This window comes from Buteo buteo, unplaced genomic scaffold (assembly GCF_964188355.1).
Source record: "Buteo buteo unplaced genomic scaffold, bButBut1.hap1.1 HAP1_SCAFFOLD_337, whole genome shotgun sequence".
Lineage (NCBI taxonomy): Eukaryota > Metazoa > Chordata > Aves > Accipitriformes > Accipitridae > Buteo > Buteo buteo.
Window position 1 is genome coordinate 9 of NW_027439501.1, and position 15,735 is coordinate 15,743.

Below are 15,735 nucleotides of genomic sequence, written 5' to 3' on the forward strand. Positions count from 1 at the left end.
GGCAGCGCTGCCCTCCCTGTCTCTGGCACACACACCCTCGTTAAGCCCTTAATCTCCCAGCAGTGACAAGCCGGGGACCGCAGGACGAGCCGTGGGAAGGGCCTGGGAGCTACCCCAGCACCCACAGACCCCCCTAAACACCCCTAAACTCCCCCTAAATACCCCCAAACCCTCTTAACTATCCCACCCCCCCAAATACCCACACCCTCCCCAAGTACACCCTATATACCCCCTAAATGCTCCTAAACCGTAACAGATCCCCGAAATCCCCTTGAGAGTCTCTCAAGACCATCCAAACACCCCCCCCCAGACCTTGTAGGTACCCTCAGAATACCCCAACCCTATCGGACACCCCTAAAATAATCCCTCCCTGACCCCCTTTGATGCCCTACAGGTTTTCCCAGACTTCTGGAAAGACCCCTCACCATGTCGGAGTCGGAAGAGAACGGAGAGGGTGAGTCCGGTGGTGTCTCAGAGGGGATAGCGGGGTCCTTGGGAAGAAGTGCGGGGTCCCCAATGAGATGGGGGGGTCCCCGAGGGTACGGGGAGGTCCCTGATCTACGGGATGTGGTGTTCACAGCTGGTCCCTGTGTGTCCAGGGGGTCCTGGAGTTGGAGGGCTTTGCAGGGGGGAGGGTCCAGGAGGGCTTGGGGAGGTCCAGGAAAGTTGGGGGGGGGTCCTTGCCCCCTCCCTTGACCATCCCCCCCCACCCTCAGGACCCCCCAAGGGGCTGCCATCTTTCGCCGAAGCCATGGGACAGCCCCTGGGGTGGCCGATAGGCGAAGCCAACGGGGGTCCGGCGGGCGGAGGGACCCCCCCGGGTCAGCGTCACCGACGTCCCCCCCACACCAAGCACAAGGGTCAGGGCACCGGGGGGGTCCACCGTTCCCCCCGTGCCCTCTTCTGCCTCCGCCTCAACAACCCCATCCGCCGGGCAGCCATCAGCATCGTTGAGTGGAAGTGAGTGGGGGTTTTTTTGGGGAGGGGGGCGGTCACAGGGAGACACGGCGATGGGGACAGGGTCAGCCATGAGACCATGGGGATGGGGGGCTGCAGGGATGGCGGGGTGTAGGTTTGGGGGGCACCCCCCTCCACCCGCTGCCCACCTTCCTCCCACCCTTACCCCCAGGCCCTTCGACATCCTCATCCTCGCCACCATCTTCGCCAACTGCGTGGCTCTGGGGGTCTACATCCCCTTCCCCGAGGATGACTCCAACGCTGCCAACCACAACCTAGTGAGGACCCCTAATCCCCCCCCCAACCCCCCAAAAATAAAGGGGTGCACCCCCCCACTTTCACTGGGGCCAGCGTCCTCATCTGGTCGCAGTCAGGCACTGGTTTAGCTCGTTAAGGGATAACACCACCGCTTAACGAAGCCGCTTTGGGCGCTGGACAGAATCGGGAATGTGGGGGTCCGCCCCAACAGCAGAGTTCCCCCCCCCGGGTGGGGATGGGGGGGACAGGGAGGGTCTATGGGGGGGATGCCCAGACGCTTTTTGGGGGGGGGGTTAGGTAGGTGTCTGTGGGGTGGCAGAGGGCTGCCCGGACGCCTGGGTCCCCTGAAGCGCGTGCCACACGTGTTCCCTTCGCACACGCGTGTGCCGTTGCCTTAAGCCGCTTACGCGGCGCCTGGGTGGGTGCTAATCCCGGCTTAGCCGTCCCGGACGCCTGGGTCCAGGGAGAAAGGGATGATGGGAAGGGTGGTGGGTTGAGGGGTGGGGGGTGTCCCCCAAATAATACTGTCCCTTGTCCCCCAAGAGAAGGTGGGGGGCCATCTTGGGGGGGTGGGGGTGTCCCCAAATGCCCTTGTTCCCTGGGAGAAGGGGGTGCTGGGCCACCCCACCGAGCCCCTGAGAGGGGGTGTTATGGGGGTGGGACATCCCCGGATGCCTTGTGTCCCCCCAACTTCCCCCCCCACCCCCCCAGGAGCAAGTGGAGTACGTCTTCCTCATCATCTTCACGGTGGAGACCTTCCTGAAGATCATCGCTTACGGGCTGGTCCTGCACCCCAGCGCCTACATCCGCAACGGCTGGAACCTCCTCGATTTCGTCATCGTCATCGTGGGGTGAGGAATTGTCCCCAAGGGAGGGGAACAGGCAAGGGGGGGGGGGGGGCATGTGCAAATAACCCCCCTCCCCAAAATCTCCCTCAGGCTTTTCAGCGTCATCCTGGAGCAGGTGTCCCACAAACCCGGCGAAGCCCACCACATGAGCGGGAAACCGGGGGGCTTCGACGTCAAAGCCCTGCGCGCCTTCCGCGTCCTCCGGCCCCTCCGCCTCGTCTCCGGCGTCCCCAGTGAGATTGGTTTTGGGGCGATAACGTCTGGCGCAGCTTTTTTGGGGATGGGGGGGCAGGTGGCTGCCCCCCATCTCCAGCCTCCTGCCAGCCCCTCCCACCCCCCCCCCCAACTTCTTCCCCGCAGGTCTCCACATCGTCCTCAACTCCATCATGAAGGCCATGGTGCCACTGCTGCACATCGCCCTCCTCGTCCTCTTCGTCATCATCATCTACGCCATCATCGGCCTCGAGCTCTTCATCGGCCGCATGCACAAGACCTGCTTCTTCATCGGATCTGGTAAGGGGGGGGGCGGGCGGGGGGTGTCACTGCACCCACCTCCTGCACCCCAATTTTGCTCCCAGCCTGCCGGGGGGGTTCCCAGCCCTCCTTACTCTGTCGCTCTGCACACCAGTCCCCCGCACCCCCCCATAACACCCTGTGGACCTGCCCAAACACCATTTTGGGGGTGCTAAACCCCCACCTTACCCCCCCCCCAGACCTAGAATCGGAGGAGGACCCCTCCCCTTGCGCTTTTTCGGGCCACGGCCGCGCCTGCCTGCAGAACAACACCGAGTGCCGGGGCCGCTGGGAGGGTCCCAACGGCGGCATCACCAACTTCGACAACTTCTTCTTCGCCATGCTCACCGTCTTCCAGTGCATCACCATGGAGGGTTGGACCGACGTTCTCTACTGGGTAAGCCCCCCCAAAATCCTTACATCCGTCCCCCCCCCCGCCCCCCCTGCACTCCCTGAGCCCCCCAAAATCCTCCACGGGGCCAGGGCAGATCCCACTGACCAGCGCCTGAGTGTCGATCGCATCACTCCCTGCGCCACTGAGGGGTGGATTTGGGGTCCCCCAACCGCCCCCCCTTAACAGTGTGTCACCCCAAAACCTGCCCCCCCGACCCCATCGCCCCCCCCCCTCCAGATGCAGGACGCGATGGGCCATGAGCTACCCTGGATTTACTTCGTCAGCCTCGTCATCTTCGGCTCCTTCTTCGTCCTCAACTTGGTGCTGGGGGTGCTGAGCGGGTGAGGGCATCGTTAGCGTGTCGTTAGCGTGTCGTTAGCGTGTCTGGGGGGGGGTGTCACATATTTCTCCACCTCCAAGGGAATTCTCCAAGGAGCGTGAGAAGGCCAAAGCCCGCGGAGACTTCCAGAAGCTGAGGGAGAAGCAGCAGCTGGAGGAAGATCTCCGGGGTTACATGGACTGGATCACCCAGGCCGAAGACCTGGAGGGTGACGAGGACGAGCACGAGAAGCACCGTAAGTGGGCTTGGGGGTGGGGTTCCCCCCCCCCCCAAATCCTCAGCACCCCAAAAACCTCCGTGGACTACCCCCCACACCCCAACCCGCAGGCCTGACCGCCGAGGACCTGATGGGGAAGCGGAAACCGCGGCTGAAGTGGCTCCGGCACGCCAGTCACTCCACCGACACCCACGGTAACGACGTCCCCCCCTATCCCGGGGTGCTCCCCCCCCCCACGACTTTTCCCCGGATGCCGGGGTCCCCTGCACGCCGCTGACCTTTGACCCCCACCCCAGCCAGCCTTCCCGGCAGCGAGACGACGTCGGTGAACACCGAGACGGTGGGCGAGGAGGAGGCGCAGCCCACCGCCTGCGACCGTTGCCTGTGAGCGCCGAAACGGGGGGGCTCGGGAAGTCTCCTGCAACTCTGCGAGGACCCTCTGGGACCCCCCCCGACCCCTCCTGGCCCCCCCATGGCCCCCCAGTACCTCCCAGAGCCTCTGGGACCCCCCACAGGTTCCTGTGCCCCCCACCCCGGGACCCCAAAACCGACCCCCACAGCTCCTCAAGGCCATCTGGGACCCCCCCCAATAGCCCCAGGGACCCTCTAAGCCCCCCCCCCAGGACCCCAAAACTGACCCTAGCACCCCACCCCCAGGTACCCCATCCCCCCTCCCCCCTTAGTGGCCACAGGGACCCCCCCAAATTTTGGGGTAACTCTGCACTTTTCCCTCCCCAGGGGCAAAATTACGAAAACGAAATTCTGGTGAGTGGGGGGGAAAAGTGGAGGCTCAAAAAAAAGCGAGGGGGGCCACACAGTGGGGCCCCCCCACCTCAACACCTCCCTCCTGACGGGCTGTTCTCTGTAACCCCAACACCTCCCCTCCGTCCCCAAAACGCCACCGCCTCCCACGTCCCCCTGTCCCCTCCCAACCCCCCCCCCCGTACCCCCAAATTCCCCCCCCCAGGCGCCGCCTGCGCCGCCTGAACCGCCTGTGGCGCCGACGGTGCCGCGGGGCGGTGAAATCCGTCTCCTTCTACTGGATGGTCTTACTCTTGGTGTTCCTCAACACCCTCACCATCGCCTCCGAGCACCACGGGCAACCCCCTTGGCTCACCCAAACGCAAGGTACGACCCCCTACCCCGCCAAAAACCCCCAGATTTTTTTTGGGGGGGGCGGGGTATGGGCGTCTCCTCAACCCCCGCCCCCCAAAAAGCTTACGCCAACAAGGCGCTGCTGTCGTTGTTCGCCGCCGAGATGGTGTTGAAGCTGTACGCCTTGGGCCCCGCCTGTTACTTCGCCAGTTTTTTCAACCGGTTCGATTGTTTCGTGGTGTGCGGCGGGGTGTTGGAAACGGCTTTGGTGGAACGAGGGGCCATGGAACCCCTGGGAATCTCCGTCCTCCGCTGCGTCCGTCTCCTCCGCGTCTTTAAAGTCACCAGGTCGAGGAGTTGGGGGGGGACGCGACGACAACGCGCGGCAAACGCGGTTGACGACCCCCCTCCCCCCTCCCGGGGCTCCGTCAGCCGCCCCCCGCCGTGTCGGTGGCGGGGTGGATCTAGTTGAGGCGGGGAAACGGTCCCTTTCCCAGTTCTCCCAGTAACCCCGGCGTCCCGTAGGCACTGGGCGTCGCTGAGCAACCTGGTGGGTTCCTTGCTGAACTCCATGAAGTCCATCGCTTCCCTCCTGCTCCTCCTCTTCCTCTTCATCATCATCTTCGCCCTGTTGGGCATGCAGCTTTTCGGGGGACGCTTCAGCTTCGACGAGACCCAGACCAAGCGCAGCACCTTCGATACCTTCCCTCAGGCGCTGCTCACCGTCTTCCAGGTACCCCCAAAATCCCGGGGGGTGGGGGGGACGCCCCCAAATCCTGGGGGAGGGGAGGGTTGGGGGACAGACACGACCCCCAAAAACCTGTGGGAAGACCCCAAAACCCATGGGATGACCCCAAAACCCATGGGGAAGATCCCAAAACCTTTGGGGAGACCCTGAACCCTCTAGGGGACCCCAAAACCCATGGGGAGATCCCAAAACCTGTGGGGAGACCCTGAACCCCCTAGGGGATCCCAAAACCCATGGGGAGATCCCAAAACCTGTGGGGAGACCCCAAAAACCATGAGGTGACCCCCCCGAACGGGTCCCCTCACCACCCTGTAGTCACTCTGGGGTGACGTTGCGCCCTGACGGAGGAGAACTGGGAGGTGGCAGTGTACTGGGAGCACTGGGAGTACTGGGAGGGGGTGCACTGGGGAGGGATGCCGAGGTTTTGGGGTGACCCCGGTGTTTGGGTCCCAGATCCTGACGGGAGAGGACTGGAACGCGGTGATGTATGACGGGATCATGGCCTACGGTGGCCCCGTCTTCCCCGGAATGCTTGTCTGCGTCTACTTTGTCATCCTCTTCATCTGCGGCAACTGTGCGTGGGCATACTGGGAGCACTGGGACGGGCTGGGAGCGGGGAACCGGCTAACTGGGAGGGACTGGGGAAGGCAGCACGGCCTAACTGGGGAGCTGGTGTGGGAGACACTGGGGTTGGGAAATGAGAGGCAGAGAGCCCGGAGGATGACGACTGGGGAGTGGGAACAAACCCAGTAAGAGCGGCACGTACTGGGAGGATACTGGGAGGACGGGTTTAACCCTTTCCTCCCCACAGACATCCTCCTCAACGTCTTCTTGGCCATCGCGGTCGACAACTTGGCCGACGGTGACAACATCAATTCGGGGGCCGATAAAAAGTGAGTCCGGACCCCTGGGTCCCTTCTTTGGGGGGGGGGGGGGCACCCAGACCCCTGGGTCCCTTCTCAGGGGGGGCACCCAGATCCCTGGGTGCTCTGGCTGAGCACACACCCCCCCCCAAATTCCCCCCCTCCAAAAAAACCCCACAGGGACAAGGCCGGGGAAGTGGAAGCCGGCGCAGGGAGCCAGGACGTGAGCGTGAAGGTGAGTGTGAGCTGAGGGTGAGCCCCCCCCCAAAGTGTGCATGGCCCTCGCACGCTCAGCGTGTGCCCCCCCCCCCCCCCCAGGTTGAGGGGGAGCAGGAGGAGGAAGAAGAGGAGGAGGAGGGCAGCGAGGAAGGTGAGTGTCACCCGCCGGGGGGTGGGTTTTGGGGCGACAGCGTCCGGACGCCTGGGTCCCTTCCAGGTGATGAGGAGGCCGGGGGGGAGCGGGACAGTCTGGGGGGGGCCCGGCTGGAATCCCTGGAGGAGCCCCCCAAATCCAAGGTGGTGCCGATCCCCGAGGGCAGCGCCTTCTTCCTGCTGAGCAGCACCAACCCGTAAGAGAGGAGACTGGGAGCACTGGGGGCACTGGGAGGACTGGGGCTGGGGACACTAAGAACACTGCGGGGCTGGGAGTGGGGGCGCAAAGGACATGGGGGGACTGGGAACACAAACTGGAGGTACTGGGAGCACTGGGGGCACTGGGAGGACTGGGAGCACTGGGACTGGGGACACGAGTGGCATGGGGTCTGGGAATGGGGACACAAACTGGGAGCACTGGGAGAGGGGCTCTGGGAGCACTGGGTGGCATACGGTGAGGACTGGGGACACTTGCGGGGCAACTGGAGGGAATTGGGACTAACTGGAAGGGGGGAACCCGCTGGGGGATGGGCGCCCAGTAAAATGGGACGGGGGGCAGAGGGGGAGCACTGGGAGTAACTGGGAGTAACTGGTGCTGACGCGTGCTCGGCGCAGGCTGCGGGTGCGGTGCCACGCCCTCATCCACCACCACGTCTTCACCAACCTCATCCTCGTCTTCATCATCCTCAGCAGCGTCTCGCTGGCCGCCGAGGACCCCGTCCGCGCCCACTCGCCCCGCAACCACGTGGGATACTGGGCGAACTGGGGGGAACTGGGGGGGCGGGGACTAATTCACCCCATCACCATGTGCAAGACTAGGGATCCGCTCGCCCGGTGTTGGGGGGGGGGGGCAGAAATGTGGGGTGCTGGGAAGAGCTGGGGGGCTTGGGGCAATTTGGGGGGGCCCTGGGGGTGTTTGGGGGGGCCCGGGGGGGGAGAGGGGGCACTGGGGGGGAGGGGTCACCCCATTTCCCCCCCCCCAGATCCTGGGCTACTTCGACTATGCCTTCACCTCCATCTTCACCGTGGAGATCCTGCTCAAGGTACGCCGGGGGGTGTCCCCAGGGTTTCGGGGGGGTCCCAAGGGTTTTGGGGGGGTCCCTAACGTCGGGATTCACGGCCTCCCCCAGATGACGGCCTTCGGCGCCTTCCTGCACAAAGGCTCCTTCTGCCGCAACTGGTTCAACCTCCTCGACCTGCTGGTGGTCGGAGTCTCCCTCATCTCCTTTGGAATCCAGTGAGCTGGGGTGGGAACTGGGAGGCACTGGGAATGCCGCTGGGGGCACCGGGAGGCACTGGGAGCACTGCTGGGGCCACTGGGAGCACCTTTGAGGGCACTGGAGGCACTGGGAGGCACTGGGAGTGCCACTGGGAGGCACTGGGAGCACTGCTGGGGGCATTGGAAAGCACTGGGAGTGCCACTGGATGAAGTGGGGGCACTGGGAATGTCACTGGGGGTACTGGGAGGCACTGGGACCACCATTGGGCAGACTGGGAGTGCCACTGGGAGCACTGCTGGGGCCAGCAGGGAAACTGGGAATGGAGCTGGGGGCACTGGGAGGGTACAAGGAATGCCACTGGGAGTACTGGGAGCAGTGCTGGAAACACTGGGAGGCAGTAGAGGCATTGCTGGGGGCACTGGGAGCATTACTGGGAAGCACTGGGAATGTTAATGGGAGCACTGGTGTCCCCTGACGCCCGCGGCAGCTCCAGCGCCATCTCGGTGGTGAAGATCCTGCGGGTCCTGCGCGTCCTGCGGCCCCTGCGAGCCATCAACCGCGCCAAGGGCCTCAAGGTGTGGCACTGGGAGCACTGGGAGGCACTGGGGGACACCCAGCAGCGCCTGTGGCGTGCCGCAGGCTGTACCGGTGGGACTGGGAGCGCTGGGGCTCCCGTGTGGGGTGTTACTGGTGTCACTGGGGCGATGGGACTGGGAGCACGGGTGTCTCCGGCACACGGTGCTGCTGGTGGCGCGGGTGACGTTGGTGGCACGGGTGTCCCCAGTGTCCCTGGCATCCAGGTGTCCGGCTGTCCCTGACGTCCGGCTGTCCCTGACGTCCCCCTGTCCCGGGTGTCCCCGTTGTCCGGCTGTCCCTGACGTCCCCCTGTCCCTCTGTCCCCAGCACGTGGTGCAGTGCGTCTTCGTGGCCATCCGCACCATCGGGAACATCATGATCGTGACCACGCTGCTCCAGTTCATGTTCGCCTGCATCGGGGTGCAGCTCTTCAAGGTGTGTGTGGGGGGGAACCCCCCCAACCCCCCCACCCCTGGGGGTCCCCCTGACCCCTCCAGGGCCCCGGGGTCTCCCTGACGCCCCCCATTTCCCCAGGGCAAGTTCTACAGCTGCACCGACGAGGCCAAGCACACGCCAGGAGAGTGCAAGTGGGTGCCAGCCCCCCCTTGACTGACCCCCTCCCCCCCAAACTGACACCCCTCCCCCTGAACCCCCCCACTGCCCTGGTGGTCCCCGACCAAGGGTGAGTGCGGGGTGAGTGTGACGTGATTGTGGGCTGGAGGTACACTCTGAGTGTGCAGTGAGAGTGAGTGTGGGCTGAGTGTGCACTGAGTGTGAGTGCAGTTTCAGTGTAACTTGAGTGTGAGTGTTGGCTGAGCGTGAGTGCAAGTGTAGCTTGCGTGCGAGTGTACGCTGAGTGTGAGCGTAGCTTGAGTGTGAGTTTAAATGTGAGCGTAGGCTGAGTGTGAGTGTAGGCTGAGTGAGTGTAAACCTCAGTGGCACGTGAGCGTAGGCTGTGTCAGTGTAAACGTGGGTGTAAGTGGAGTGTGAGGGTATGCTGAGTGTGAGCACAGCTGGAGTGTGAGTGTAGCGTGACTGCGCCTGTAGACGTGTGCGTAGGCTGTGACCTCAGCTTGGGTGCGAGTGTAGGTTGCGCGTACGTGGCGTGTGATTGTAGGGTGTGAACCGAGCGTGAGCACGGGCCGTCCCTGTGTCCGTGTCCCCTGCCCAGCTGACGGCCGCGGGCAGGGGCTCATTCGCGGTGCCGTGGCGGTGTCACCCCCCCTGCGGCGTGGGTGTCCCCTACCCACGGTGTCTGTGTCCCCCCCCCACAGGGGCACCTTCCTGGTGTACAAGGACGGGGACGTCTCCCACCCCTCGGTGCGGGAGCGCCTCTGGCACAACAGCGACTTCAACTTCGACAACGTGCTGGCGGGGATGATGGCGCTCTTCACCGTCTCCACCTTCGAGGGCTGGCCCGCGTGAGTCACCGGGGGCAGGGCTGGGACCATGACACCCGGACCCCGCGCCGGGGGGTACCTTGCGGACGACCGCTGGCTGCTGTTTGTGTGTGTGTGTGTGTCCCCACCCCCAGGCTGCTGTACAAGGCCATCGACGCCAACGCCGAGGACCAAGGTCCCATCTACAACTACCGGGTGGAGATCTCCATCTTCTTCATCGTCTACATCATCGTCATCGCCTTCTTCATGATGAACATCTTCGTCGGCTTCGTCATCATCACCTTCCGGGCGCAGGGGGAGAGCGAGTACCGCAACTGCGAGCTGGACAAGAACCAGGTGCCCCGGGGGACGCCGCGGCGTCGCCTCCTCGCCCCGCTCCCCGCAGGCGGCGGCATCCCCCGTGGCAGCCGGCTGTGTGTGTGTGTGTCCCCCCGCAGCGGCAGTGCGTGGAGTACGCCCTGAAGGCGCAGCCGCTGCGGCGCTACATCCCCAAGAACCGCACCCAGTACCGCGTCTGGGCCATGGTCAACTCCACCGCCTTCGAGTACATCATGTTCGTCCTCATCCTCCTCAACACCATCGCCCTGGCCGTCCAGGTGGGGCACCCGGGGGGGTGGGGGGGTTGGTTGGGGACACTTGGGGACCCTCGGGGGTCTTGAGGGGGGGGCAGCTAAGGACACCCCCCCTCCCTTAAAGCACTATGAGCAGTCCAAGCCCTTCAACTACGTGATGGACCTGCTCAACATGGTGTTCACGGGGCTCTTCACCATCGAGATGGTGCTCAAGATCATCGCCTTCAAACCCCGGGTAGGCTCGTGCGAGGGGTTGGGGCGGGGGGTGTGTGTGCGTCGCACGAGGAGGTGAGGGGTGTCGCACGAGGAGGGGGGACGACCCTCACCATTCCCCCCCCCGCCCCGTATGCAGCACTACTTCTGCGACGCCTGGAACACCTTTGACGCCCTCATCGTGGTGGGCAGCGTGGTGGACATCGCCGTCACCGAGGTCAACGTGAGTCACACACACCCTCCCTTTTTTCCCGGGGGGGGGTCCCTGAATCTGGGATTGGGTTTTTTTTTTGGGGGGGTGGCCAGTCCTGGACACCTGCATCCTGTCGTCCCCCCCGCCATGTCCGTGGTGCTCGCGTACATCTGTCTGTCTCCATCCATCTCCATCTGTGGTTCCTCACGCCTGTGTGCGACAGAACGGGGGTCACGTTGGTGAGGTACGGGGGTGTCCTCCAGCGTGGGGGGGGGGGCGGTGCAGGAGTTTTGGGGTCCCCTCACCCCCCCGCCGCCCTCTCCCCCCCCCCCCCCCCCCCCCCCAGAGCTCGGAGGACAGCTCCCGCATCTCCATCACCTTCTTCCGGCTCTTCCGGGTGATGCGGTTGGTGAAGCTGCTCTCCAAGGGCGAGGGCATCCGCACCCTGCTCTGGACCTTCGTCAAGTCCTTCCAGGTGGGACGTCGCGGTGTGGGGGGGGGGACGGGGACACTGGGGGGGGGGCGGGCATGACACCTCACCCCCCCACTTCGCCCCCCCCTCCTCCAGGCCCTGCCCTACGTCGCCCTCCTCATCGCCATGATCTTCTTCATCTACGCCGTCATCGGCATGCAGGTGAGGGGCCTCCTGCGAAAGACGCGCTCCCCCTGCCCCGGCCCCGCCGTGCGAGGGGGGGGTCCCGCAAGCCCCCAGCCCCCCCCCCCACCATGTCCTCCCCCCCCCCCCCCCCCAAGACCTTCGGGAAGGTGGCGCTGCAGGACGGGACCCAGATCAACCGCAACAACAACTTCCAGACCTTCCCCCAGGCCGTGCTGCTGCTCTTCAGGTGGGGTCGCGCCCTATGGGGTTCCTATGGGATCTGGGGGGGGGGTCTCGACTTCCTATGGGATCTGTGGGGGGCTCTGGGCTTCCTATGGGATCGGGGGGGGCCTCTAAGCTCCCGGCTGGCTCCCTATGGGGTTCCCGTAGGCGCTCCTGGGGCCTGCGCGTCCCTGCAGGGTTGCTCTATAGGGCACCTCTACCCCATCTATAGGGGAGGCGTGGCGGGAGGGCACACCAGGGGTCGGAGGGGGTCCTGCGGGGGCCCTATAGGGTCCGGAGGGGCCCTATAGGGTCACGCCGGGCGTGTGGGGCGCAGGTGCGCCACAGGGGAGGCCTGGCAGGAGATCATGCTGGCCAGCCTGCCGGGCAAGCGCTGCGACCCCGAGTCGGACGCGGGACCGGGCGAGGAGTTCACCTGCGGCAGCAACTTCGCCATCGCCTACTTCATCAGCTTCTTCATGCTCTGCGCCTTCCTGGTGAGCCCCACGGCTCCCCGGTGGGCCGCCACACGGCGCCGCTTGGCCCCTCGCAACGACAACAGCGACAAGAGTCCCTGGGGGGGGGGTCCTGACCGCCTCCCCCCCCCCCAGATCATCAACCTCTTCGTGGCTGTGATCATGGACAACTTTGACTACCTGACGCGCGACTGGTCCATCCTGGGCCCCCACCACCTGGACGAGTTCAAGCGGGTCTGGTCCGAGTACGACCCCGCTGCCAGGTCTGTCACTGTCACAGCGTCACCGTGTCCCCCCCCCACCGAGCCATCCGGGGCTCCCTGTGACCCCCCCCAGTCTCGCAGGGGCCGCATCAAGCACCTGGACGTGGTGACGCTGCTGCGCCGGATCCAGCCCCCCCTGGGCTTTGGGAAGCTCTGCCCCCACCGGGTCGCCTGCAAGGTCAGCCTCCGGAGGGGACTGGGGGGGGGGCTGGATGCCTGGGTCCACATTCCCCCCCCCCCCCATCACCCTCTCCCCCCCCAGCGCCTGGTGGCCATGAACATGCCTCTCAACTCGGATGGGACCGTGACCTTCAACGCCACCCTCTTTGCCCTGGTGCGCACTTCCCTCAAGATCAAGACGGAAGGTTGGGAACTGGGGGGGGCCCGAGGTCCCCCATGGGACAGTGGGGTGTGACGAGTCAGGGTGGGGGCACCCCTGGATTCCCCGCTGTGTGTTGTCGTCTCCCCCTCCCCATCCCCCTCCCCGCCAGGGAACCTGGACGTGGCCAACAAAGAGCTGCGCGCTGTCATCAAGAAGATTTGGAAGAGGACGAAGCCCAAGCTGCTGGACGAGGTCATCCCCCCGCCCGAGGGTGAGCGAGTGTCCCCGTGTGTGTGTGTATCCCAGACACCCTTGGGGGGGGGGTGTCACCCCTGACGCTGCCCTGCCTCCCCCCTCCGCTCCCCCAGAGGAAGAGGTCACCGTGGGCAAGTTCTACGCCACCTTCCTGATCCAGGACTATTTCCGCAAATTCCGTCGGCGGAAGGAGCGGGGGATGCTGGGCCCCAACGCTGGCCCCAGCAACGAGTGTGCGCTCCAGGTGTGGGGGGCACCCCCCTGGGGGTGGGGCCGTGGGGAGGGGTGGGGGTGGTCGCGGTGACACCCCCCCCCCCATTCCTCCCCCCCAGGCCGGGCTGCAGACGCTGCAGGCGCTGGGCCCCGAAATGCGGCGGGCGCTGAGCTGCGACCTCGAGGGCGACGACGACGAGGGACCGGCCGCCACCGAGGAGGAGCAGCTGACCTACGCCGTAAGCCCCGCCCCCGGCCTCCGGGCCACGCCCACCGACCCCACCCCTGCCTCGGTGGCCACGCCCGCCAAGACTAAGCTCCGCCCCTCTGCCCGCAGGCTCCTGAGACCCTGTACGGCTCCGCCCCCAGCCCCCCCCTCCTGGGGGAGCCCCCCCCCCCGGCCGGCAGCCCGGCCCCCACCGAGGGGGAGGACCCCGCGCCCCTTCCCCACATCGTCCCCAATCGCCTCGGCGGCAGGTAGGGCAGCGGTGGGGCAGAGGGACCCTGGGGGTCCCCGTGGGGAAGGGAGAAGGGGGTCCCCGGGGGGGCAACAGGGGTCCTGACGGCCCTGCGTGGCAGGCGGCGCTCGGAGGCGGGGGGCCAGGAAGAGCCAGCCCCCCCCGAGGACGGGGAAGAGCCGGGGGGGGAACCGGGCGACATCAGCCACGAAGAGGACCTGGAGGGCGCGGCCCCCCGCCACCGGTGGGGCGGGGACAGGTATCGCCACGCCCGAGTCCCCCGAAACACCTGGGGGGGACACCCCCCCCCCAACTCCCCAACCCTTGGGGAGGGGGGTCCCTATAACTTGGGGAAATGCCCCCAACCTCCTCCTGTGTCCCCGTCCCCAGACCGCTGGGGACCGTTCCCGCCCCCCTGCCCCCGCGCTGGGCGGGAGAGGGGCCGCGGGGGGGGTCGCTGCCGCTGCCCTCCCGGCACTTCGCCCTCCGCAACGGGACCCTCGAAGGGCAGCAGCTCAAGCGGCGCCGGCTCCTGCCTCCCACCCCCGCAGGTAAGGGCGGGGCCGGGCCGGGCGGGGGCGGGGCTTCCCGCGAGGGGGGCGGGGTCTCCACCGAGACGCCCCGCCCCCCTTCCCCAGGCCGGAAGCCCTCCTTCACCATCCAGTGCCTGCGGCGCCAGGGCAGCTGCGAGGACGAGCCCATCCCGGGCACCTACAACCCCTCGGGCCCCCCCGGCCCCGCGCGGCCCCAGGTACCACCACGCGTGACGCGCACACACGCGTGTCACGCACAGAGCACCGACCTCCTCCTCCTCCTCTCCCCGCCAGGGCTACGGCAGCTCCGAGACTTGGCGCCTGGGGGGCTCCTCGCACGCCTGGGCCACGGCCCCCACCCGCGGCCACGTCCTCTACGCGCCCCTCATCCTGGTGGAGGGAGGACCGGCGCCGGCGGGAGGAGGCGGGGGGAGCCTCCCGCCGCTCTCCCGCTGGTTCGTGGGGGACCGCGGTCCCCCCGGCCCCCTCCGCCTGCGACCCTGCGGACCTCGGGACGGGCTGGGCCGCGGCTCCGCGGACAGCCTGGTGGAAGCCGTGAGTGCGGGGTGGAAGAGGGGAGCTGGGAAGGGACGACGGACGGGAAGGGGATCCCGCCACCAGCAGCCCCGCCGCCCCGCTGCCAGCTCTGCCTCCCGCCCCGCAGGTGCTCATCTCGGAGGGGTTGGGGCTGTTCGCCCGCGACCCCAAATTCGTGGCGGTGGCCAAACGAGAGATCGCCGACGCTTGCGACATGACGATGGACGAGATGGAAAGCGCCGCCACCGACCTCCTCACCCGCCGCCGTCCCACGCCCCCCGCCGCCGCCACCGCCGCCGTTTACAGCGACGAGGAGCCGCTGCGGCCGCCGGCGGAGGAGGAGCTGGCCGACGAGATGGCGTGTGTGGGCGGCGGGCTCTAGGACGCCGCAGCTGCCGGACGGAGGCGCTTGCGAGGGGTCACTGGGGACGGGACGCGGGGTTTACCTCGAAAAGAGGAGGGTTTTCCTCCAAAAAGAGGACTGTTCTCCTCAAAAGAAGAGATTTACCTCAAAAAAAGGAGGGGTTTACCTCAAAAAAGGGAGGGTTTCCTCAAATAAAGGAGGGGTTTACCTCCAAAAAAAGGAGGGTTTTCCTCAAAAAAAGGAGGGTTTTACCTCAAAAAGAGGGTTTTACCTCAGAAAAAAGGAGGGATTTGCCTCAGAAAAAAAGGAGGGCTTTCCTCAAAAAAAAGGATGGTTTTTACCTCAAAAGGAGGGGGTTCCTCAAAAAAAGGAGGGGTTTACGTCAAAAAAGGGGAAGGTTTTCCTCAAAAAAGGAGGGGGTTACCTAAAAAAAAGTTTTCCTCAAAAAAAGGGAGGGTTTTTCACTCAAAAGGGGGAGGAGTTTACATTAAAAAAAAAGGGGGTTTACTTCAAAAAAGGGAGGGGCTTTCCTCAGGAAAAGGGATATTTACCTCAGGGTGGGGATCCTCAAAAGAGGAGGGGTTTTCCTCAAAAAAAGGCATATTTACCTCACAGAGGGGGATTTTACCTCAGAAAAGGGGTTTTTACCTCAGAAAAGGTACACTTTACCCCACAGAGGAGCATTTTACCTCAAAAAAATAAGGGTTTTACCTCA

General features: G+C 65.5%; 1 protein-coding gene across 1 annotated transcript; it reads left to right on the forward strand.

Moving 5' to 3' along the window:
- The first annotated feature begins 399 nt into the window (after positions 1 to 399).
- CACNA1F (calcium voltage-gated channel subunit alpha1 F) lies at positions 400 to 15,261 on the forward strand. The gene is made up of 48 exons (XM_075022277.1): positions 400 to 454; positions 717 to 960; positions 1,130 to 1,235; positions 1,927 to 2,066; positions 2,154 to 2,296; positions 2,424 to 2,576; positions 2,777 to 2,973; positions 3,208 to 3,311; positions 3,391 to 3,545; positions 3,638 to 3,721; positions 3,824 to 3,911; positions 4,266 to 4,292; positions 4,495 to 4,655; positions 4,745 to 4,970; positions 5,148 to 5,355; positions 5,824 to 5,944; positions 6,182 to 6,263; positions 6,414 to 6,468; positions 6,552 to 6,603; positions 6,670 to 6,802; positions 7,221 to 7,350; positions 7,589 to 7,648; positions 7,736 to 7,842; positions 8,313 to 8,400; positions 8,729 to 8,836; positions 8,936 to 8,988; positions 9,676 to 9,822; positions 9,936 to 10,137; positions 10,239 to 10,397; positions 10,498 to 10,608; positions 10,726 to 10,809; positions 11,003 to 11,023; positions 11,126 to 11,254; positions 11,348 to 11,413; positions 11,533 to 11,624; positions 11,937 to 12,096; positions 12,211 to 12,338; positions 12,420 to 12,516; positions 12,601 to 12,703; positions 12,830 to 12,931; positions 13,029 to 13,159; positions 13,248 to 13,367; positions 13,466 to 13,605; positions 13,708 to 13,845; positions 13,977 to 14,137; positions 14,225 to 14,337; positions 14,414 to 14,674; positions 14,784 to 15,261. The coding sequence occupies exons 1-48, from the start codon at positions 427 to 429 to the stop codon at positions 15,036 to 15,038; spliced, it is 5,973 nt and encodes a 1,990-aa protein (XP_074878378.1). The 5' UTR covers positions 400 to 426; the 3' UTR covers positions 15,039 to 15,261.
- The last annotated feature ends 474 nt before the right edge of the window (positions 15,262 to 15,735 follow it).